At 38.2% G+C, this 25,247-nt stretch overlaps 1 protein-coding gene and 1 long non-coding RNA gene across 2 annotated transcripts; both read right to left on the reverse strand.

The window, feature by feature from the left end:
• Window positions 1–643: 643 nt before the first annotated feature.
• Window positions 644–18,765, reverse strand: LOC109199537 (uncharacterized). Its single transcript, XR_003222014.1, has 3 exons — window positions 18,491–18,765; window positions 3,554–3,752; window positions 644–1,425 (listed from the first exon to the last, which is right to left on the reverse strand). It is a non-coding gene; the product is annotated as an uncharacterized LOC109199537 (long non-coding RNA).
• Window positions 18,766–20,674: 1,909 nt separating this feature from the next.
• hspa8 (heat shock protein 8) lies at window positions 20,675–24,845 on the reverse strand. The gene is made up of 9 exons (XM_003448890.5): window positions 24,692–24,845; window positions 23,492–23,701; window positions 23,050–23,255; window positions 22,805–22,957; window positions 22,168–22,723; window positions 21,865–22,067; window positions 21,512–21,710; window positions 21,200–21,432; window positions 20,675–21,120 (listed from the first exon to the last, which is right to left on the reverse strand). The coding sequence occupies exons 2-9, from the start codon at window positions 23,694–23,696 to the stop codon at window positions 20,923–20,925; spliced, it is 1,953 nt and encodes a 650-aa protein (XP_003448938.1). The 5' UTR covers window positions 23,697–23,701; window positions 24,692–24,845; the 3' UTR covers window positions 20,675–20,922.
• Between the last annotated feature and the right edge of the window lie 402 nt (window positions 24,846–25,247).

Genomic DNA, 25,247 nt, shown 5'->3' on the forward strand with positions numbered 1-25,247 from the left:
AAATAGTGCTTTGATAATGATCTGAGGGTTCAATTAGTAAAATGAGCTGCTTGAGAGTGTTTTGTGGTGACCAGAAGTTAACATGGCTGCAAAATGTAAGGATATAGGACCAAACCAGGGTTACTCATTTGAGTCGAAATTTCCACATTGTAAACAAGACAAACTAATGCATATTTGCAGTTTTTGTGTCCTCATTACATTAAAATCTCCCATCTAATACTGTGTAGGTTCTCCTTGTGCCACCAAAAAAGTTCAGGAATAGACATGGCCCGTGCCTTGTCGTCTCTGGCACTGGGCCATTGGCAGTGGAACCCTTGGGTCATACAGGTTGTGCATCAGGCTCATTCCAGTTAATCCCATAGATGTCTGATTGGAAGCTGATTCATGACCTTGGGCTCTTTACTCGCTTTGCTGAAGTTTTTACAGTGTGCCAATATAAAAGACCAAAGCTGTGTGCATAGATGATTTTTATGTTTAAAGCTTGTTTATCACAAGCTTTAAACATAAAAATCGTCTATGCACACAGCTTTGGTCTTTTTAGCTAGAGGTTACTGCAAGTATAGATAATTTTGTTTTTATCCAATAGGCAATCCATGTCAACAAAGTTCTTCCCACAACACAAAGACTATTTTTTTATTGGGTGAACCATCTTTGTGCACCTGTACCATTTCAGACTCATATGAAACAATACACAAGCACTCTTTTAATTTCATGTTTTAGATATAGGTGTCACATCAGACAATATAAGTTTCAGACAGCAGCTGCTTGCTAGTATTTTCAATATTAATTAAACATATGTAATTTAGCATAATTACTTCAGGAATAAAGATACATCAATGCTTTAACCAGCAAAAGCTGAAGCCTTATGGTTACACTGCCGACATGTGGCGATACAAACACTGCAACAGTGAGGACGGAAAGCTGTATTCACACTTAAGTAGGAATAAGAAGCCTGAGATGAGTCATAGCCAGGCCTTTTTTTTAGTGGTCAGTTGCTTATGCTTCCAGTTCCTTGTAATAATAATTGCCATAATGAGAAACATGCTTCATGTATACCTATCAATATTACTTTAGGTGTTTGTTTTAATGACTGAAGCTAGAGAAATTATATGTATTTTTATACTAGTGTGATATATTTCTGAAAACTACACATGTAAGAATGACGTTCCAGTCCCTAGCCAGAGTTCTGCAGAAGTGTAACATCATATAGCTACTTAGGCTGACAATCACACTGAGTAGCTTGCAGTAGCCATCAACCTAATGCTCCCAAACATTCCAGAAACAACATTTTGCAAAATCTTGAAAACATAAATTGCTGCCAAATCCAATTTGGGAAAAATGTGGGAAATAGGTCCTAAGGGCATCTGAATTCCGTTTCCATCCATCCATCCATCCATCCATCCATTGGCGTCAGGGTGGTAGAGGCTGAAACAAAGATCAACATTGGTAAAGCATCAATGCACAATATTTTAAGAGTCAGTGTATTCACTTTAATAGCTTGACACAGTATAGCTGCTATCTCAAATCAGCTGTAATACTGCTTGTATTGTAAAAAAAAAAAAAAAAATTGATTAATTTATATTAACTTGCTGTTCATTTTTAGTTGGGGTTTTTGGTTAATATGTATATTATATGTATATACTATAATATATGTATCTATCCGTAATATATCATATTGCCTTGGTTTTCTAATCTATGTTATCTCACCTATCATAATCACAAGTACAGATGCAGAAGCAGTAAAAAAAAACCTAAAAAAAAAAACCTCAGTACATTGTAAATGCTTCCAAGGAAACAAAGAGGAAAAGTAACAGTCAGATGCTGCTAATCAGATGCACTTGATTCACTGATCATCACAAAGTGTAGACACCTCTATAAAAGCACAAATTTTACCATTTTGCAGGTCTTGAAGATTCAGACATGCACTGTTGTGTGCTAACACAATGATAATTAAATAACATCAGCAATGATCTTAAAGAAGCAATTGTTGCTTCCCAATATATTTGGGAAGGTTTTTAACGTAATAACAAAACAACTGGAAGTCCCTTATTTTACAGTGAAAAAGCAGCACGGTTTTGTAAACATAAGCCGTGCAGCCATTAAAGAAAAACGCCACAAGACTTCTTGAACAATGTCCATTGGACAAATAACACCAAAATCAAGATGTTTGTACAGTGCTCCTGAGAAGTTAAACAGACTGCAAGTTAAGACAACAGCAAAAACAAAAATGCTGCAAAAGCAGACGAAACACAACGAGTTGAATGAAATGCAACAGAAATAGAGAAAATACAGCAAAAACTAAAAAGTAAACTAAAGTGATAAAAAATTTAAAAAATCAAGAAACAAATTGGAAATGTGTCTGGGGACCCAATAATATGAGCTTCAGAAGTGATGGAAACCAAAACATGCAGAGAACTGAGAAACTCTTGAAAGAAGTGTAGGGTTCACCAGTTTGGAGAGGTGGACAAAGATGCAACTTAAGTTATGTTTTAATCACATGATTAAAACATACAATATAGCATACTGTAGATACACGTTTGCTATTAGCCATTTACAAATAGCACACATCTTTCACAGCTGTTCCATCATGTTATTGCATCCCTAGGAAGGGAACTGCATTTGACCTCTCAGAGCCACCATACATTTGACTATAATGCACCACACCATTCTGTATACCAAAGTATTCTAGACTCAACCACGAGGAAATTTGTCAGACAGCTAATCTACAACAGAATGACTGAAAAAGTAACAAATTAAGGTGTTGCTCAGTCCAGACCTCAGTCTGATTTAAATGGCCAGAGACACTAAATGTCTGCAAATCTAAACGAACTAAATCAACATTGTAAAGAATGGGACAACAATATGAGAAATGGATTAGTCATACAGAAAACTACTTTTTCAGGTTTTTGCAAGGTTTTGCTGCTACAACTGTTTCTATGAGCTACTGAATCATGGGGTGCACTTATACTTATGCTTGATTCTTGTACACGGTTTCTGCATTTCGGTCAAGCCAAACTTTATTTCTATAGCACATTTTAAACAGTCTCAGGTGACCACAGTGCTGTATAAATTACCCAAAATATACACTATATATAAACATTTTCAAGCCACCAAGAGACAAAAACACAGGAGTGTGTTTTTGGATGAGTCTGAATAGGTGGTTTGGCTGTAGTCTTGGCATATTCCAAAGAACTATGTTTAAGAGAGGAAAGAAAGACACACACGTGTGGGTAGCTACTAATTACTGCAAATGAGCTGCAGTAACAAAATCAGTCATCCAAATGGTCATCTGCTGCGACCAGTTGGGGTGAGAGAAGGAAGACAGGACAAAAGACATGCACAAATCACATTGTTTCTGTACAAATGGGCATTTACAGCTGATGTATGTATTGCATGTATTATTGTAGGGTCTACCTTACAATATAAAGAGGCAACTGTTGTTGTGATTTTGCACTATACAAATAAAATTGAATTGAATTGAATATATAAGAGTTGCTAGCAACAAATTTATATAATGTATGTGTATAAACGGCAGCTTTTGTAATGTGTTTACCTTCACCATGATAGTGCCTGCTCTGTTCTGACCAGTTCCCTAGATCCCACAGAGAAGGTGGGTGAGAGGAGTTGGTTTTGCCAAGCTAACACCTTTCACCCCCTGAGCAGCTCCTTCACTGGCAGACTTTTACAGCCACGGTGCAGCCTGGAGCACAATCGTATGTCCCGTATCCCAACAGCAGTCAAACTGTAAAATACTGTTTTAAAAAATACATGTGTATCATTATCATACTCACTGCTCTTTATGCACATATAAATAGGAAAATATTAGTGTATTTCACTGTATATAGTAACGATCATAGTATTTTGGCATTTTTGTACAGAAATTTTTGTATTTATTATTACTGTTTTTAACTTTTCTAATATTTTTCAGTTCACTTTTTCTTCCTGTCCCTTTATCTCTTTATCAATTATACGTCTGCTTTAATTTTCTGTTTTAAGCTTATTTACTGTTTATCTTCTGCCAGAAAAAGACCCTACAACCTTCTACACATGGAAATAAAAAGGGCTTCGATTTCATATAACAGGCTGCTAAGACCTGAGCTGTTTCCAAATGCGAATTGCCTGTGTGTAGCTTCTTGTGTGGTTTCTGTCTGAAGAAATAAAGTAACCCCGTACTATTTCATAGAACTTAAGAATGCAAATGCTTTAGTTGATGCTAATCAAATGCACTTTGATTAGTTGATCATCAGTAAGCATTTCCTCTTATATAAATATAGATGTTTTGGCAGTTTATTTGTCTGAAAGACTCAGGTGTGCATCAATATAATGCTACACTCTTTCTTGGAGTGGACATATCAGCAAATCCACTCGAAGATCAGACTGTGCAATGCTCATAAACACTGCTGAAAAATCCAAGAGCTACATCTAAAACTCTACTGGCCACAATTACATTTTAAATGTTCATGACAGTATGTGAACAAGACTGAACCAGTATGGTTTGTTGGGAAGTGTGGTAGCACTGCTTAGGTTTGCAAAGTTAGGTTTGCAAACACCTCATAATTGCCAAGCACACTGACAATTTGCACAAGTTACATTTGCAAAATTGTAAGTGTAAAACATTCAAGACAACTGCCAATATTGCCACGAGTGGAATTCCCGGAAAATTCTCTGTCTGCAGTGTTAAGAGAAATTGAAAAGAAAAAAAACAATCATCTCAGTCTATAGGTCTTAGTTAGCATGTTACATGTTAAAGTTAATGAGTGAACAAGTATGACTTGTTTGGAAAAATTGGCAGGAGAAAGCTTGTTGTTACTAAAAAGAAAATGGCAGAAAGGCTTAGGCTTACATAGTTGCATCTGAATAAACCACAAGACATCTTTAACAATGTCCTTTAGACCGATGAGACCAAAATGGAGATATGTGGCTGTAATGTATGGCAACACATTTGAAGAAACATATCAGCACAAACTATTCATAACTGTCAAGCACACTTGACAGTTATGAATAATGGCTGAAGTTTCTCCACAATGAAGTGAGGAAATGATAAAAAACACACAGAAAACAATACCTAACAATAACTAAGTTATTGCTGCTGAAACTATGACTCAGTAGCTTGTTGAACAAGCTATCGAGTCATAGTTTTTCACACGGCTGCATAAAAACTTTTTCACATTACCTGTAAGTGTGGCTGCTCAGCCATTATCTTTCCAAATGCTTGAGTTTTGTTGGATTCAGACTTGTTAAATGAACTATACGCATGAAGTCTGTAAGCAAACCCTCACCCAAATAAATAATATTGTGTGTTGATTTCATTCTGCATATTTTATTAGCTTCTCTGAATCCTCCCTTTTGTTTCAACTACACAAAATCTTTACAATGTAGATCATTTTCAATCAACATTAACAAGCCTGCTTGTGCACTGCAAGTCATAACAATACTTTAATCTGTGTAATTAATATTAAACTACTTTTACCGGTGGCTATGTCGTTGGTAGTCTTTTAGACTGTATGCCTGAGAGAGCGTTTGAAGTTTTGAAAGATATCCTCTTTTATTTAGGTGATACATAGACTCAAACTAAACTTCACTGGTTTTAACCTCCCGAACTCTTCCACGACATACATTTTTTATTTCTCTTTGATATTTGGGCATATTGGGGCCCGATGAATGTAAAAACAAAGAATTGCCAGATTTTTATTTTTTTTTTACCATATTTTTGTTTTTAAGAAAAATGAGAGCCACAAATGAGGATATTCATTTAAAATTTTGATAGAACACTAGCAGTATAATGTCCTCGTAAGTGGATATCAGGCCCATGTAGAGCAAAATTGAGTATTTTGGTCTAAATAACCAAAAATGTGATGTCCACATATGTGGACGGCAGGTCCTAGGAGGTTAATTGCTGTTGATGACCAGCCATAGCAAAGCAAATTCTCAACAGCAATTTCAATTCATTCAGATGTGTTTTATGGGCTTTAACTGGTGCATAGAGAAAAACATACATAACAAATAACAAGGATCAGCCAGAGTCAGAGCCTCTGTGAGAGTGTCACTGGTGTTGCCTTGTATTTTCAAAGTCATTTCCTGTTGTTGAAACATACAAACAACACTGATTAATCAAACACAGTAAACTCCACAACAGTAAAAGACTGTCTTCTTTCTGTCTTCCTTCTCTCTTCCTAACCGGTCGCGGCAGATGGCCGCCCCTCCCTGAGCCTGGTTCTGCTGGAGGTTTCTTCCTGTTTAAAGGGAGTTTTTCCTTCTCGGTGTCACCAAAGTGCTTGCTCATAGGGGGTCATATGATTGTTGGGTTTTTCTGTATTATTGTAGGGTCTACCTTACAATAACAAGCCTTGAGGCGACTGTTGTTGTGATTTGGCGCTGTATAAATTGAATTGAATTGAATTGAATTGAATTGAATTGAGGAAGATTATGTGATATACCGCACGGTGATTAGGGATAATAATAATAATTCCTTGGGCCCAAATAAGAACCAGTGGTGCACAGTGATCTTAGATGCATGTTTCGGGAGCTTTTGACATGACCATTTTTTAATTCTACTTCTTAGTAGCTACAAGTGACATTGGTCTATGAATGGCAATGTCTACTACTACTACTTTGGTTTAATGCTGAAAAATCATGAAAATCTGATACAAGTCACAGTGTTGTCCAGGTAATCTAGCCCAGTAACTATGGCGATTATCTTGACTTTGTCACCTGATGACACAGTGATGAAGTTTTCAGTTATCACAGAAATATCTGGAAAATCAAATGCAACACGTTCTCACTCTCACAGTATATTACGCGTGAGTGAGAGTGAGAACGGGCTGGGAAAGTCATGATTTTTTTCTGGCATTTATGATTCTAAGGCAATGTAGAGCGATCGTGGCTCAAGAGTTGGGCGTTCACCTTGTAATTGGAAGGTTACCGGTTCGAGCCCCGGCTCGGACAGTCTCGGTCGTTGTGTCCTTGGGCAAGACACTTCACCCGTTGCCTACTGGTGGTGGTCAGAGGGCCCGGTGGCGCCAGTGCTCGGCAGCCTCGCCTCTGTCAGTGCGCCCCAGGGTGGCTGTGGCTACAACGTAGCTTGCCATTACCAGTGTGTGAATGGGTGAATGACTGGATATGTAAAGCGCTTTGGGGTCCTTAGGGACTAGAAAAGCGCTATATAAATACAGACCATTTACCATTTATCACAATGATGTTGCTGATCTCTTGGCTATTAGCCTAGGCACATGATGGCCACCACTGTTTCACCATATTAAATTATTATTATTAGTAGTAGTAGTAGTAATAGTAGTAGTAGTAGTATTACCATGAAATTTTTTGGTTATAGAAAAACTTACATTTGTTTATTTAAAAGTGATGCTTTTTTGGTGTCTTTAGTACTTTTTGGATGGCATATCAAGTGAATATCAACTCAACAACATAACTCAAACAGAGTATCGTTTGCGCTGTTAAAGACTTTTTGTATTGGCACAATATGTATTCTAAATGTCACATAGTGTCCCCCAGTGATCTCTAATATTGAGGTCTCATATTTGTGATGTTCATATGCAGATGAGATCATCAGTTTGTCTCCCATGTGCAAATGGGTGTACTAGTCTACAGGCTGTCCTGCACAAAAGAGAGATAATCACTGCAGATTGTATTGGCTCCATTTGGAAGGAGGATTTCAGTTTGCTTCAGTCATTAGTATAGACACAACATGCTCTCTTTCTTTCCAAGTCGTCTCCCTTCTCTGTCTCAAAACACTAAGTCACACTCATCTGCTTTATGCCCAGGTTCTACAGCCAGACTGCTTTGCAAACTAAGCCTGTAATCTCATCAGACATGATGGCTAGCATGGTGGAAAGGATGGGAGGTCAAGGGGTTGGGAGTGGTAGTGCAGAAGGACAATCTGAAGGCTCCAGTGTGAATACAAGCCTAACCACTTAATCATACTTCACGGCCTACATGAAAATCAGTTGTTGGTTGTAAAGCTGGATTATTGACTCTGTTTTTTACATTAGTGTAACCATAAAAATGTTATACTGTATAAATAAATGGTTTGTGTCCAAGTTTTTCTTTTTGCCTGTAATAAGGATCCTAATGCTGTTTTACCGATTTGTTGAGAGCTTGATGAAGTAATTAACACATAAGCATCTCAGCAAACAGATACACTTCAAAAATAATAACTCTCTTGTATTGTGTAACTTCTACGCATAGTGTTGGAAGTACTTTTTGCAACAATTGCTATTTTAATTTGACTTGCACATTGATCGAGAAATTCAAGTTTGATTTTTGTTGTAGGCCCACAGCACAAAATCCTTGTATGAATAAAATGTCAAAGAATCTTCAGAGAAACAGGAAGATGGCTGAACCATGTTTGACTGCATGGACACATGATTAAATGCACATGGAAATTTTTTGTGTGGCCTTGCACTTTACAGACTTACTTTTAATCACCTCATACAAGTCTTCAGATAGATTTTCAGAGTTTGTGAGTCATCATCTTATATCAATTAAGTGTATCTTGGTGGAGCTCGACAATTAGCTTGATATTTTGTGCCCTCAGTCAACAGGACACTCCTACTGGATTAACCAGTCCCAGCCCATAGACATTTGATGAGATTATTTGGGACTTCAAAGGAGCATTTATTTGTGTATGGGGGATTAAAGCAGAATGTCAGCCAAATGGAGAATTTATGTGCCACTTTGGTAAAGTGAAAATGTATAAGGCATTTATTTTAAATGTGATTATTTACTATATTTAGAGTTTTTTGTGGCCACTGACTACTTTTTAAACTCTGTTTAAATTCCATGCTTTACCCAGCAGGAAAGTTGTGATGCAAAAGTAAGAACCAGTCTGCTGCCTCAACATCTCAATATAATAAGTAATTGAGTTTGGCTGCATGTGGGGTAATTTGTTAATAACACAAGTAAACAAGTTGTTATGGTGACCACATACTGCCATCAAGACCAATCTCAACCTTTGCAGATATTCTATGTGCAGTGATTCCGAGTATATTCACTGTTATGCATGTCACCAGCCAATAAAATACTGGAGTTTTTGTTGTTGTTGTTTTCAAACTGTTAAATAGATAAGATAGCAACATGAACATTGTTTCAAACATATAGAAATTCATAACTTTTCTATTGCACCCATGTCCTTCGAGACAGACACAAAAGTGACAGGCACACTAACCTTATAAATGCCCCTTGCCCTCATCTGTTTCAGTTTCTCCATCTAAAGCAGATAACCATCAGAGCTGCTTCTATGGATGGGGTAAGCTGTGTTCAAACTGATCAGGGCTCAGCTCCAGGGCCTTTGCTATCTTTGTCTTTCCTACTGGGGGCAGAGCAGTATATGAGCCTGAGCTTTGGGATAAAGTGGAGGCAGGTGTCCTGTGGAGGTTTTGTCCGAATTGCTTTGTATGAAGCTCATTTAGACTCCACCTCTGCTCCTCCCCTTCACTTTAACGCAGGTGTTCTAAAATGCAAGCTTATTGGTACAAAAATATTAAAGGCTGCCATTATATTGTTAAAGATTAAAAAAGACACATAGTGGCATTTCAACTGTACTTTACTTTCACTTTATTTTATGGACTAACTGCTGCTGTATCATACTCATCTGGTAGTCAACTTTAATGCCAGCAAACAAACTCCAATGAGGCTCTCTATATGGCATTCACAATGATAAAGACAAACTTGCTATATGATTATATGTGAGTGTTATATGTAAGCTAACTTGTAAAGAATAGCTTGGCGTATATCACAAGATGATATGGCGCACAAAGAAAAAAGTCTGAATCGACCAGTTTACACCACAAAAATGACAGGACATACATGAGCTCTGAGTTAAGGGGCACAATTCCTTTTTCAGGATCAGAGTGGCTGTCATGCTTCTTTGCATGATCTGACCGAATTATTTAGCGGTGGTTGTGGTGAGAAGGGAGGCAGGCGGGGGAGGTCTGTGCGTGTGCATCTTATGCATCTAATGCAACTGATTTAGCAAACACCAGCTTTGCCCATTCCAAAGGGAAAATATTTATACTTCTCTGTTTGGCAGCATTAAGATGGCTGCTCAAGTGCTCAAAATAATCATCTTTCCTTTCCTGCCAAGTCTTTTTTTATTTTCTTCAGTTTTGAATCACTATGGCAAGCCCCAAAACAAAAGTGCCATCAGTGATTGTGTCCACTTTCCACATGGTGACTGCTCATGTACAACAGTTAGACAGCCCAACAGCCAGTGGCACCACTAACACAATTAAGGTTCAGCACACTAGACAAAGTATACTATATTTTTAAACCATTGTCTGGGTTGATGTAAAACAACTGAAAAAACAGTGGAGGCTTCAGCTGTTCTGTTTTATGAAGCTTATGTGTTTAATTGCCTTTTTAACTTTCTGCACTAGCTGCTTCCTTAAAGAAATACCTGCAACTTCTAGAACATAGGGAGAAAGCAACATGCTGATTTTAAAGAACTAAGTTTTGTATTGTTATCATCTATTTATACAATTTATAATATGGCCCAAGGCTAACTGTGTAATTCCCCTGTCATTAGAATAAGAATAGAAAATTTTTATAGGAAACAAATAAACAATTCTACTGCAAGTTTAGGTAGTGTATAGGTAATATTAAGTCATGCATAAACAATTATGTAGTGTATGAGTAATGCATGTACTTTTCAGGCCACATGCTGTATTAAACACAGTACTAGTAGTACTATGTATAATACAGCATAGTATATACAGCTTACAGCAAGTAAATCATAGTACTTATGATTTACTTGCTGTATAATTAATTCTTTGTTTCTTGTAAAAACCCAACTTCTTCTATTCTTATCCTAGTGTACCCACCTTTAACTAATTACACCCTTAGTCGTGTGGTGTATTATAAATTGTTTCCCCAAAACCTACTTATTTAGTATTGCATCCATGCCTGACTTCTCTGATTAAATAACATAATTTAGCTTTTCAGTTATTCGTAGTTATACCTGTAGCATATAAATATGTTTTATTCACTGTAATGAAAAAAATAGTTACTTTAAAAACTTCCTTCAGTGACAAAGGATCAGTGACATTAACATGCTGAAGACTTTCTCACTAAATCCTTCTTATTCTGAAAGCATAGGTAAAGGCCATAACCAATCAGACGATCCAGATTTAACAAATTTATCAAGAATAATGTCTCAGTGATAACACCTTCTAGCATGAGATGCTAATATATTGGGGAAAGAACAGAAAAATGTTAGACCTGATCATATTTTAATATGTCAACATTACAGTCTTTTGTGACCTTATATTCATTTAACAAGAGTGGCAAACGTTTGTTGCTTTAACTTATCTTTATGACATAAATGTAGAGTCCACAATCTGATTGCTGTGGAACATAGAATAAGAAGAATGAGCACAAGTTTGGTGTTTGTATTAGGATTTTAAACAAAACCCCCCAAAAAAACAGTCAAACCAAATGAAAACATGAGCACTGTTCAAAAAAAGAGTCTATTCTCTGCCGACTCGGTACTATAGTACTACTTTGTTTCTATGTCTTTGGTAATTAACTGAAACTCATTTGAACTCCCTCACAATACTCATTTGGGTGCTGTTGACCTATACGCACGGTGCAGTTGTCAGCACACCACAGTAGGTCCAGCAGTGTAAAAGATCACCCACACACAAATGCTGTGTAGTTCTCACCTTTACCCATTTCCCTGCATTGCCTTTTGTGAGCCATTATAAAAATCCCAATCAGCTGGACCAAATCGTCGAATATGTATTGCATTTTGAGCACAGTAAGCTGTGTAATATCTTTTCTACTAAATTGGGAGGCCCGTAATTGCTTCTCTGTGAGACGATGTCACAACAAAGTCTGGCAATTGCAGCTAGCTGTATTACCTCCTGTACCCAGGAAACATCTGCTTTTCTCAATGAAGACTTCAAAGGGGCTGTAGATCTTGAATTGCATTTTAGCTGCTATTGTGGCCAGCCCAGGTAATCTTGATTAGGTGTTTAGACTGAGGCAGGGTATACAGTGGCCAAGAGCTCCCCAGAGCTTTGGTCTAAAGCTATTAAAAGATTGTACATTATGTTCCCCTGGCTTTGAAGTAAGGGCCTGCAAGAGGAGTAGGGACTCTGAGGGCTGAGTGCAATAGCAGAAGATTGATCTGCTACTTCTGTATTCTATCAAAGGAGGCACAAGCCCCGATGAAGCCAATCATCGCTACTGCCACTCTGGCACTTGGCCGGGCTAAGCACTCGCTGCATTAGGAAATTGTGTACATTTAATAACGTTTCTAATTATCATAGGCTGCCTTCAGATGGCTGCTCTCCTTAAAAGACCAAATGGGCTATTTTAAAGAGGATGGTAACAACTAGCTTGTCTGTACTTGTACTAATTTGTGAAACTGATGCAGTTTATACAAAGAGTGGTCGTATCTTTGCAGTAAGAAGTCAGATAAATGTTCTGTAGCTATTCTAATGATGTTGTTTCAGTTTTGTTTTTTTAACGATGAAATTGATCATAATCCTTAGCGTAATTTAATTTAGCCTCTTAAATAATGATCCCGTGACGATGTCTAACAGGGTCTTGTGCATGTTTACATGTCAAGAAGCATACATTTCATATCTGACTGTTTGACTTCATATAAGTCAAATAAACATTTTAAGTCCATATAAACATTTTAATAACAATGATGACATCAGTGGCAGTTTTGATATTATAATAGCTTATAATTTGCTTTGGGTTTTTCAATTAGGCCTACGTCTGTAAAGCTTTGATATAACTGTTCCCTGAACACACTCAAACTAACACTGATCCTTTGAAATGGCAAAGAGACTTCATGCAAATTGCTGCCCTTTCTTTTATGCCCTGTGCCCCCCAATAAGTAAGACATGTCTTTGGGGAGATTGGGCAATGGAAAACTAATAAGCAAATTCACAGGGAAGATGACAAAACACAAGGGTTCAGGAAAGGGAAGGGCTCTGTCTCTGTTTACCATTGCACAAAGCTAACGGCTCTTGACTATGTAAATGGTGATGATATGAGACATTGTAGAGGGTTGGGGCTCAGATGGGTGAACAAGGCTAGGGGTATTATAGCCAGCAAACAGTCTTGTGGGCCGACAAATGGGGAATGTGGGCCATCCTGACCAATTATGCCACTGTGCCAGGTGCAGGGATCTCTAAGAGCCTAACCATGTGGCTCTGATGTTCTTGTTGTACACATCAATTCATAATAAGCACTACATAGCCAGGCATGTCTCTTTTTGTATAGTGAAGAAGGCGGATAAAAACAGCAGCGCTCCTTTTCCAAATTGATTTCACAGACTATACTAAAGGAAACATCACAAAATATTCTCTTAGTTATTGTCTGAGATGGCAAAAAAGGCACAATATCATTACTAGATGAATATAAGCTTAGGTAATCACACAACAATAATTTTTGGCTTATATTCTGTTTATGAGAAAACAACTGAGCCTTAAAAGTGTCAAGACTAGAGGTATGATGAGATCTTATTTCATCTAAATACAGATCTCTAAACAGTATAAAGAAACAACAGAATGTGTTTCATTATAATTAGAAGCTCATTTGTGCATTTTGTTTAAATAAAGTGAGGAAAGCAATTCATGCGCAAATCAAGTGTGAACTGATACACTTTTTATTGATTAGAAAATAATAACTCTGTATACTTATTGCTTTTTTTTTTTAAAGCCTGTCCTCAGTCATTTAAGTATAACAATAGCTTAGCGGTCCAAGATTCATTGTCAGTGCTCGTGCAGCTCCTAGTGTTGGTCCCAATAACTGCAATTGGTTTGGAGATTAGGCCTGTTCCTCTGAATGACCGGTACACAGCTGTGACAGAGTCCACTGACACATTGCATTTATAAAATTATGATTCAGTGATTTTAACCATAAGCGAATGCTTCTGGTTGAAACCACCTTTTTTACACTGTGAAGCATTTTCTTGTTAAGTCCCTTCACATAAGAGCCACATTTGGATTTATTATACCCCAGGGTTATTATGTTGCATTCCACTATGTCCTGCATCAGATTTCCAAGCTTCCTGTTTGATAAAAACCTGGGACTCATCAACAATGATCCTCTCCTTTGATGAGTTTGAATAGCTCCCACGTGTATGTGTCCCCGTTCTTGTTGGTAGTAGAACGTGTATATATTCAGTCAGCTCTAGACACTTCTGATTATTTTCACCAACGCTGTCACAGGTATTCACACATTTGTGACTTTTATTTTTAGCAGAAATGCTGAGAGGTGATGTAAGCTTTAAACCATGGTTGAGAGAGCAGTGTGGGCACGGACTGTGGGAGTGATCAGACACTCACTTTAATTAGCAGTCCCCCAGTGACCACGTTACTGAATACATTTATTGATAGAAATTTGTGGACTATCACTGTAGCGGCTAGCTCCCTTCAGGTTGGTATTTTGGTGTTGTGCCCGTCAACTCAGACCTGCATAAGGCCAGAACAAGCCATAAAACCATCAGAAAGAAGCTTGGTGAGGTGGGAGAAACGTTTCTTCATTCATCAGTCTTGGTTGAATGCAGATTTCCCCAACCTTAACAACAATACATCTCCATAATCACTGAAACTAGCACTACTGACAAACAGTGGGCTATGGGGTTAGTTTCATAACCATTAATATGCAAACTGTCATGACCACTGATCGCCACCTGACCAGGCTCTACCAATGAGTGGGCTGAAGCAGTGTTTGTTTGGTTATGTTAGTGATACCTAAACAGCTCTAACTTGCTAAGAACCAAAACAAATGCAGTTTTTCCTCGCAGTTCATAAATATGTGATTTGTAATTTGTTAAAATGCAGTACAAGTATGTGTGACAGTGGTTAATATTAATTTCAGGAGTGTTTAGAATTGGAGTGGAATATGTTACTAAAGTTGAATGGTTCACAGTATTTAGAGATGTGTAGTTATTTCCTGTATTTATTTACATTTATTCATTGTCTCCTTTTTTCTAGACTTTCAATTCAAAGTTTTTCAAAAAGGAGGGAACAATTAAATTGACAGAAGAAGCAAGAAGAACAATTGGGGTCAACTGTAAAATTGAATAGCCAAACAATTGATCAAAGGAGGATAGAAAGGAAAATCTGCCTGGTCATTGAGTGGAATCTAGTTAAACACCTTTGAGTGGATACATCAGTCTGTTTCAAGTGGAGATGCTGCACAACCCTAGAGAACTTGATGGAGGTGGAAAAATAATACTTTGGGGCTGTTTTTCTTCTAGGTGTAGAGGAGGACATCACTGCATTGAGGAACTAATGGACAGGGCCATATACCGTAAAATCTTGGACAAGAACCTTCCTTCAGCCAGAACACTGAAGATGGGTTGTAGAGATGGGCTTTCCAGTATGACAATGACCCCCAAAATACTGTCAAGGCAACAAAGAAAGTTAAAGAAGCACATTAAGGTTATGGAGTGGCCTAGCCAATCAAAAGACCTTAGTCCTAAAGAAAATATGTGGAGGAAGCTCATACTTCAATGTGCCATGCAGCAGCCAAGAAACTTACAGGATTTAGAGAGTTTTAAAGAAAAGTTGGCCAAAATGTGTGTGCCAATCTGGTGACTAACTACAAGAAACATCTTACCATTGTGTTGGCCAACAAAGGATTCTCCATCACATATTAAGTCATGTTTTGCTTGTGGTTCAAATACGTATTTCAAAAGTAGTAGCCTTTAGGCCCTTCTTCTATGGAACTAGCTCCCACCTTGGATTCAGGAAACAGACACGCTCTCTACTTTTAAGATTACGCTTAAAACCTTCCTTTTTAAAATGCTTATAGTTAGGGTTGGATCAGGTGACCCTGAATTCACACTTAGTTATGCTGCAATAGACTTGGGTTGCTGAGGGCTTGCTATGACGCATTGAGCGTTTCTCCTTCTCTCACCCATTTTCATACACCACTCTGCCTTTCATTGTGGCTTATTATTATCTCTGGTTCTCTTCCACAGCATGTCTTTTGCCTTGTCTTCTTACCCTCACCCCCAGGACCCATCTGCCCCTCCCTGAATCTGCCATTGCTGGAGGTTTATTCTTGTTAAAAGGGAGTTTTTCCTTCCCATTGTCACCAAAGTGCTTGCTAATAGAGTGTCATCTGATTGTTGGGGTTTCTCTGTAGGGTCTTTACAATATATGTGACTGATGTTCTGATTTGTTGCTATATAAGTAAATTTGAATTGAACTGAACTGAAATCAACTTTAGAAATCAAGAAGAGGAAGCAAGTGAAGGTAGAGCCAAGGATTAAATGGTGTTATTTCTGGATTTTTTTGTTGATATCGTGTCTTTTTCCATTAAATTTAAAGTACAAAAAAATAGAGACTTTTCATTTGCCACATAAGCGAGTAAATTCACAAATTCAGCAGGGGCTAAAAGTAGTCTCAATTGTTGATTTAATTAGTGGTAGATTTTTTTAATGACATTTATATAAAAAAGAAGGTTTAGTTTTACCTGAAAAACACATGTGTCTGTCATGAGAGGTCAAAGGAACAAGAGGCATTACACCATTATTAGAGTGATGATGCCCTCAAACAAAAAGAGCTAGGCCTTATCAGAGACTTCTGAAATTGAAACAGATGAGGGGGATTATGAGCCTGTATTTACAGATAATTTTCGTATTTTCACCTCCAGGCTCACTAATGAGAGTGTATTTGAAATCTACTAGCAGGAGAGTGGTTCACAAATGGCAATTTTCAGCTTATGAAATAGCTTGAAAATTGCAGACTAAAATGCTCTTTCTGATGGTGATGAAAAGATCTCATTAAAATAAATAGTAGAGAGCCTCTTTGTTGTGCTTACTGGGAGGACAAGGGGAGCCTAATTCTCCCGCCATGATGTTGTGCATTGTAGGGGAGGGTTGCCTAGGTGTAGGACCCTTCACTTTGATGAGGCCAAAAAGGGTAAGGGATGTCTGTTTAATGACTCAGACTCAAACAAGTTAGAAAATGAATTATATGCAGCTAGGTGTGATGCTTCCAGCACTGGCAAAACACCACAGCCGATTTCTTTCCCAAGATTCAGACACCTAAACACAACAGGCAGGAAGCTATTATGACCGATACTGAATGAGAAAACGGGGAAAAAATGGACATACAGACTGAAAAATGAAAGGGCTGCAAAATATTGTGAAGAGAATGAACTGAATGGAGTTGCCTAAATAGGAATCTTTTGCTTGAATGAGGAATGCCCACTGGATTCATAAACTATGCCGTGGTATTGTGTAAAATGGTTTAGATGTTTTGAGGAGGTAGTAGAGAGGACCATGATGGGAATGAGATTGTGTCCACTGCCTCGCCTCTGGGAAATTGAGCCTTTTGTAAGAATATGTTGTAGTCATTTTCCACTGAAACAATGCACTTTGTAAGATGACTCACACTTGCCGGGCATCACACAGCAAAGGTTAATGACGGATAAATTGAAAACGATGGCCCTATTTCGGAGGGAAATTACTGTGTGTCAGCGTCTAAAGAAAAAAGAAGAAATAACACCACAAAAACAGATGTGGCGTTGTTCCCACCACAGATGCCAAACCCTACTACCTCAACAGAAAGAAAGAGAAAAAAGAGATCTCTTTTACAGCAACAATGATCCTAGCTAATGGAGCACAAGTGACCACTTATTGTGATCCACCCAAACAAAACAAAAATCTAATTTCACTCAAATAAAAGCTGAATGCACCTGAATTATACCCTTTTCTAACTACACGAAGCATCGGTGCCTGCATCCCATTAAATTGCTGACACCATTTTATTGTTTGGTGATGAATGAAGGTCGTTCATCCTTTATCATCTCTATTAAAGTAAAGACTTTAATTTCTTTTGCCAGTCTCTGTGATGTATTCCATCTAAGCAGCGCTATTATCTCCTTAATTTTAATTAATTTGGAGTAGACAGTAAAAGTGACAGACTGGTTCATTTGGAAAAATGAAAAGAGCTTTGAGCTTATCTAAAATAAAACATTTCTAGAATTATTGTGGTACACAAGGCTTTTCAGACTTCTGTTCCAGCACAATATCTATATTGTTTTGAACATGGTGTTAAATCAAATTTAATATCAACATTGAAATTTAGATTTTGGTACTCCACCTTCTAGTTTAATATAAAGTCCTTAGCGATTCACCATTAAATGTCAATTACTGCCATCTACTGGCTAAACTTATTAACTGTTCAGTTGCATCTATTAAGCTTCTTACAGGGAAAGTATGGATATATTCTGTTTTTCCTTAAAAGAAGAAACAAGTATTGTTCATCCATGAAGCCTGATAGTTCATATCGTGATCTGCCAAAGAGCTGCAGTGTATCCGTGGCAACTCAGTGTTACACCAGGTCATATGTTTTTCCTCTACCACGACACATACACGCGCACACACATTATGTATCAGTCCAGAACACTTCTGACCACTGCTAAAGCTGTCTGTATATACTCTGATATTATCTGTTACACTAAATCAGTTACTATTTACAAGACAAAGAAGAAAAGTTACCTTGTTTCTTCTCAAATTTTCAGTGTCAAACAAAACAGAATTATTCTTGGTTTGGGAGTCAGCCATTTCCCCTTTCATCTTCATTCTTATTCCCTCCATCTTGCTGAGGTCAACTGTCAGCATTCTCCTACCATAAGAAGGATACATACAGAATACAGTAAGAATCTGATTTGATCAAGGTATTCATTTTTAGCTGTTTGGCAGGCTTCCGTCTTGCTCCAAAAGGACCAACAGGTTGATTAAAACTGTAAGTCTTGTAGAAGTATGCCACTTTTCCTCAATCTTTAATCCATGACCAATTTTTCCATATTTGAATCCTTTATCCATGTCTGAATAGTGTGGTTGACAGCGACTAATAAATGTAAGTTGTATCAGGGTAGTCATGTAAAACAGTGCAATCAAATAACCAAAAACTAACTTTATTGTAAAAGTGACTGAAGTATAATGATGGAGATAAGTAAGCTGATCACAGTTTACAATTAACATTGTATTTGTGTCATTGCTTTGAAGTATGTATTTGTACCTTGGAAAAAGTTGAGTCAAAGCAGGATTTACTGATATGTTCTATTTACTCTTAAATCACAGACTGTCACTATCCACAGTGAAGTTTCAAAATCAGCACCTTTAAGCTCGACTGAAATTTGCAGCCACCCACACAAACAAGCTAAATGCTTTCTGTCACCTGTGCAACAAATCCAATCATGAAATTTCCTATTGTAAACCAGTCAGTGTCTGACCTCACAAATGCACTTCTGGAAGAATGGTCAAAATTCTTCAAGATTCCCAGTTGTAGATGCTGCGAAGCATATTACTCCCACCATATTTTACTGTGGGGACAGTGTTTTTTGGCTTTTAGACCTCTTTTTTCCTCCAAACATAAACAGTATCTCTATCGCCAAAAATATACACTTTTGTCTCATCTGACCATGGATGCACTTCCAGTATGTTCACAAAGAATACCTTAGGGACTGCTAAGCAAGGCCTTCTTCTCCAACACCTGACCTAAAATGTTCGCTTCTGGAAGAATGGTCAAAAAAAACCATAAACACACTCTTAAACCTTACCAGAAGAGTTGTAACTGTCACAGGAGCCAACAACCACAGGACCTGTGCACTTTGTAGTCATTCAGTCGATCGTGAATTTCTTTGTGTAATAAATGTGATTTCGACTATCCCACAAGAAATGCTTAACCTAAATTTAGTCTTGCAATGAGACAATGAGCCCAAGGAAAGTAAAATGTACAACAGTTTGTTTCCACCACTTAAAAACTATATGTAACTAATTAAATATAATAGTCACCTGAGAGTCAAGTTCAACAGAGAAGAAATAGCTGTCTTTTTCCACGGTAAAACTGCCAAATGAAAGAAGAAATGGTAGAGAGGCTACTGTAAATAGTTTATGAAACAGATAATTCCATATGTCTGTCTTTTTATCTTATAATGCATAGCATAAGATAAAATCATATGGTTGTATTTAATGATTCCTAACCGTTTAGGGTTTTCAAAATAAAAGGACGATCGAAAAAAAAAATAAGGTTATCCAGGTGCAATTTAAACCGTTTGGGCTTGGACAGGTTTTTGTGTTAAGGTTCGGTGACAAAAACAGACATCCTGTCATGCCAGTATTCTGCTGCACAGTAACCTGCTCTACATAATATAGCTTCCTACCCACCATTATAATTACGGAAACGAGAATTCTTTCACTTGAATTTGATCCATATAATTCTGTTAAAGTCCCAATTATTTTTGGTTTGTGAGATAGGATAGGGTAATATTAGTTTTAAAAACATTGTTTTAGTAAATTTGTTATATGAAATGCTAATTTACAATTTACTAAATGGTAAAAGGAGTAACTTAAAAAAAGGAGAGAAAAAAAAAAAAAAGCTGAAGTGTATTTGTTAGAAATGTTGAGCCCATTCTGTAGATTCATGTTCCATAGTGGTAAATTAACAGGGAGGATACTTTCCATGGCTTGAACCTACAGGTAAGCCATAGGAATTTCTAGTTACCATTTTAACATTTGACAAAGATGATCCTAAGAATTTTGCAAATTATTCAATAAAGCATTAAGACAGTGCCGCCCTCCCGATATGTAGCGATCCTGATTTGAGATAAATCAGAGCTTCCAGTATTAAGAAGTTCTTGTGTAGCATCTGTTCATGTGTAGTTCATGTACAACACATTGTAGGGTTGCAAGATTAATTTATTATCAAGGCAGTTACATCTCCATGCACAAAAGACTGACATTTGAAGACTCTGCTCAATCATGCCAAATACAAGTTGTTCCCTTGCACCTGTGTTGCAAACAATGCCATAAATGAGATCCCGGAACCCTGTTTTTAGGTCATTAAATTTCACTCCTGCATTTTACTTGTTCCAGGAGGGTTACTTTATTAGAAAACGTGTCAGGTAGCAGCTGGTATAGCTGAACATTTAGTCGACCTCCTCAATGGTTGGTCCAGAGGATCCGCCACCAGGAGCTGCACCACCGGCTCCAGGGAAACCACCAGGCATGCCCTCTGGCATTCCTCCAGGCATACCTCCAGCACTCTGGTACAGCTTGGTAATGATTGGGTTGCACACCTTCTCCAGCTCCTTCTGTTGATGCTCATACTCATCCTTCTCAGCAGTCTACAAAATGTAGATAATGTTTAAGCCCTTCATAGCAATTGATACTATTGTAATTTTTCTGGTTTGTGCTTGGGGTTACCTGGTTCTTGTCCAGCCAGCTGATGACCTCATTGCACTTGTCCAAGATCTTCTGCTTGTCATCATCGCTGATCTTGCCGGCCAGCTTCTCATCCTCCACAGTTGACTTCATGTTGAAAGCATACGACTCCAGGCCGTTCTTAGCGGCCACTTTGTCACGTTGCACATCATCTTCTGCCTTGTATTTCTCTGCTTCCTGGACCATGCGTTCAATATCCTCCTTGCTAAGTCGACCTAGAAGGACAGCAAAGAGTCACAAGTTGTGCCAGAAATTTGATGTCATCAATCAAACCTGTCATCAATCAAAACCCACCTTTGTCATTAGTGATGGTAATCTTGTTTTCCTTGCCAGTGCTCTTATCAACAGCAGAGACATTCATGATGCCATTAGCATCAATGTCAAATGTCACTTCAATCTGAGGAACGCCTCGAGGAGCAGGAGGGATGCCAGTTAGCTCAAATTTGCCCAGCAAATTGTTGTCCTTTGTCATGGCACGCTCACCCTCATAGACCTGTTGAAATAGAGGTCAGCCAATAATTTTTCAACTCCACATCTACACAAATGCTAATGTCTAACAACATGACTCTCAATCTCTAGTGGAATGTGAATGGCAAAACTCAACATTACTGCAATTAAAAGGCCAAAATAAATAAGGCTACACTGACCTGGATGAGCACACCAGGCTGGTTATCGGAGTAAGTGGTGAAGGTTTGGGTCTGCTTGGTAGGAATTGTGGTGTTACGTTTAATCAGGACAGTCATAACACCTCCAGCGGTCTCAATACCCAGAGACAAAGGTGTGACATCGAGAAGGAGAAGGTCTTGCACATTCTCAGACTTGTCACCAGACAGGATGGCAGCCTGGACAGCTAAAAACAAGAAAATTATTGCAACATAATAACTAAATTCAGGTTATAATGGGGGCAGCTAGCACCAGAATTTTTTTTTTTCTCCCCACTGAAAACTTACCAGCTCCATAGGCCACAGCTTCATCTGGATTAATGCTCTTGTTGAGCTCCTTTCCATTGAAGAAATCCTGGAGAAGTTTCTGGATCTTCGGGATACGGGTGGAGCCACCAACCAATACAATGTCATGAATCTGCCCTTTATCCATCTTGGCATCGCGGAGTGACTTCTCCACAGGATCCAGGGTGCCACGGAAGAGGTCAGCATTGAGCTCCTCAAATCGAGCCCTTGTGATGGAGGTGTAGAAGTCAACTCCTTCATACAAAGAGTCGATTTCAATACTGGCCTGAGTGCTGGAAGACAGGGTGCGCTTTGCCCTCTCGCAAGCAGTGCGCAGACGACGGACAGCCCTCTTGTTGTCACTGATGTCCTTTTTGTACTTGCGCTTGAACTCTGCAATGAAGTGGTTGACCATGCGGTTATCAAAGTCCTCCCCACCAAGATGAGTATCACCAGCAGTGGATTTGACCTCAAAGATGCCATCCTCAATGGTCAAGATGGATACATCGAATGTGCCACCACCAAGATCAAAGATGAGAACATTCCTCTCTGATCCAACCTGATAACAGATTTGATAGTGCTTAAGAACAGACAGTTAACAAAAAAGAAATATAATCCAGTATAAATTTCACCCATTTACCTTTTTGTCCAACCCATAAGCAATGGCAGCTGCAGTGGGCTCATTGATGATGCGCAGAACATTCAGGCCAGAGATGGTGCCAGCATCCTTTGTGGCCTGACGCTGAGAGTCATTGAAGTAAGCGGGCACTGTGATTACAGCGTTGTTGACAGTCTGAAATTTAAAAAACAAAAATATGGACATTAAATTGATGAGTCATGTGAAAACTTGCAACTGTATTCCACAGAGGTAAATTCAGAGCATACTTTTCCGAGGTAGGCTTCAGCAATCTCCTTCATCTTTGTCAGCACCATGGAGGAGATCTCCTCTGGGTAGAATGATTTTGTTTCACCCTTGTACTCAACTTGAACTTTAGGGCGACTATTGTCATTGATGACATTAAATGGCCAGTGCTTCATGTCTGACTGTACAACTGGATCATCAAACCTACGGCCAATAAGACGTTTGGCATCTGAAAGATAAAGTTATATTTTTGTTATTTTTTCTTAAAGCTCCAATACACTTCTGCAATACTCTTATTCTTCCCTCAAATCCACAAGGCTCAAGACTGGTCTTTAACAGCGATCAGTTGCTTCAAGACAAGCTCATGGGTGGTAAAACTGAGATGCTAACTTAATTTGGTTGATGAATACCAATGTTTTGAAGGTAGGACTGACTTTTACTGTTAAGTACAATTTTAACCCTTACCGAAGACTGTGTTTGTGGGGTTCATGGCAACCTGATTCTTGGCTGCGTCGCCGATCAACCTCTCGGTATCTGTGAAGGCCACATAACTGGGTGTGGTCCTGTTGCCCTGGTCATTGGCAATAATTTCAACTTTGCCATGCTGGAACACACCAACACAGGAGTAGGTGGTCCCAAGATCAATACCAACTGCTGGTCCCTTTGACATGTTTCCTAAAGAAATGCAAGAACAGTGTTACATTTATATTCGCCTTATAGTCATTTGTAACTTTTTTACTTCAAGCCTTTATAACATGCTTAATGTCAAAGTAACTCAATTGGACAACTACATTCTACCCAATTATTCTATTCAAGGCAATTTAGACTAACATAACTAGAATGCACAACAAAAACTTATGGTTTTAGTTGATTTGCTTTAATTATCCTTGAGGTTTCATTTTGAGTTGTCTTTTAAATTTATATTGATTATGTAAATTTGATTAAGAGCTTTTATTTTCCCCCTCGGCCATAAAACATGAAGTATTACACCATTTTAAACAACTTTATTTGGCTAATAAATCCGAATTCCAACAACCCACCCACTTACAGAAAAAAACTAAAAGGAATCCGCCTTGAACGAGCGTGGCTCATGGCCAAGCAATAGCCATGCGTCAGTCATAAATCACGTGCACAGCAAACTGGTACAACCGGAAATTTAAAAGCTAGAGTGCTTTGATCCTAAAACGGTTGTATTAAAATGAGTCTAAAGCACAAGAAAATCTTTCAAGAATTAAATCTTAAACGATTAACAAAACCTTTTACTTTTGCTCTAGAGTTTTTTTTTTTGTTGTTGTTGTTTTTAAAAAAGAAAAAAAACCGGAAGCCTGTATATTCCGGGTAGCTTAACAGTTGTTCGAGAACATTCTCGAACGCGTCAGGATTTCTCCACCCCTCCCCACCCCTCCGCCATTATATAGCCTTAATGCAGCATTTGAACCGATGATTACGCCTCGATAACGAGGATTAAAATATCTTCACCTTCATAATTCCGTATGCGATCCATATTTGTTCATAAAATAACCGTCAAGCATTTAACACGAGGAGAAAATTCAGTATTCCCTAGTGAACATGCACATCAGTCATACATAAAGCAAATCTTGCCAGCAAGTTCAACTAATATACTAGAACTTTTTTTTAACACTAATGTATTTCAGAATGACTTACCGAGTTACTGAACTGAGGCTGACTGTGGGTATTGTTGGGCTGGAATGGACTAGCGCCAAGGTAACTCAACCCTGCCGGTATGAGAAGCGAAAGGAGGGCGAACCTTTAGCCGAACCCTTTATATGACCGGCACAGCATCCAATCGGCGCAGTCACTGAGTCTTTCCTCATCGGTTCACCAATGAGACTTTGATGAACCGATGACGCGAGACACAATCCATCCCACTTCCTGCTTCATTGTGACTGTTTCATAATGGTTGTGAATACCCGCATGGCATAAGATGGAAGCTTTGTCTGAAGTGTAGAAGGCAAATCATCTCTCTTTTTTTTTAGATTGTACCATTAAGTATGTCAGTCATGTTCGGTCCTTGATTTGGCTTCTGTTTTTTGTAAGCTACATAAAACTCTAAGTTCATACATAATTGATATATTAGGGAGCTATTTTTTTAAATATGCATATTATACCTAGACCTTAGTGTTATATTACGGTGTTAACGCTTTTTACGTTTTTGCGTTTTCAGAGACAAAGCCACAGAGTACTGATAATATGTATAAGA

The sequence above is a fragment of the Oreochromis niloticus genome, linkage group LG10, assembly GCF_001858045.2.
Source record: "Oreochromis niloticus isolate F11D_XX linkage group LG10, O_niloticus_UMD_NMBU, whole genome shotgun sequence".
NCBI classification, from domain to species: Eukaryota; Metazoa; Chordata; class Actinopteri; order Cichliformes; family Cichlidae; genus Oreochromis; species Oreochromis niloticus.

What these genes read in the sequence shown, in the direction of transcription:
- hspa8 (XM_003448890.5), bottom strand. Translation starts at nt 23,696, where the DNA reads ATGTCAAAGGGACCAGCAGTTGGTATTGATCTTGGGACCACCTACTCC. An exon ending in AGCTGTGGCCTATGGAGCTG is followed by an intron (nt 22,068 to 22,167) that starts GTAAGTTTTCAG and finishes TCTTGTTTTTAG; the next exon opens with CTGTCCAGGCTGCCATCCTG. An exon ending in AGCCTGGTGTGCTCATCCAG is followed by an intron (nt 21,711 to 21,864) that starts GTCAGTGTAGCC and finishes CTATTTCAACAG; the next exon opens with GTCTATGAGGGTGAGCGTGC.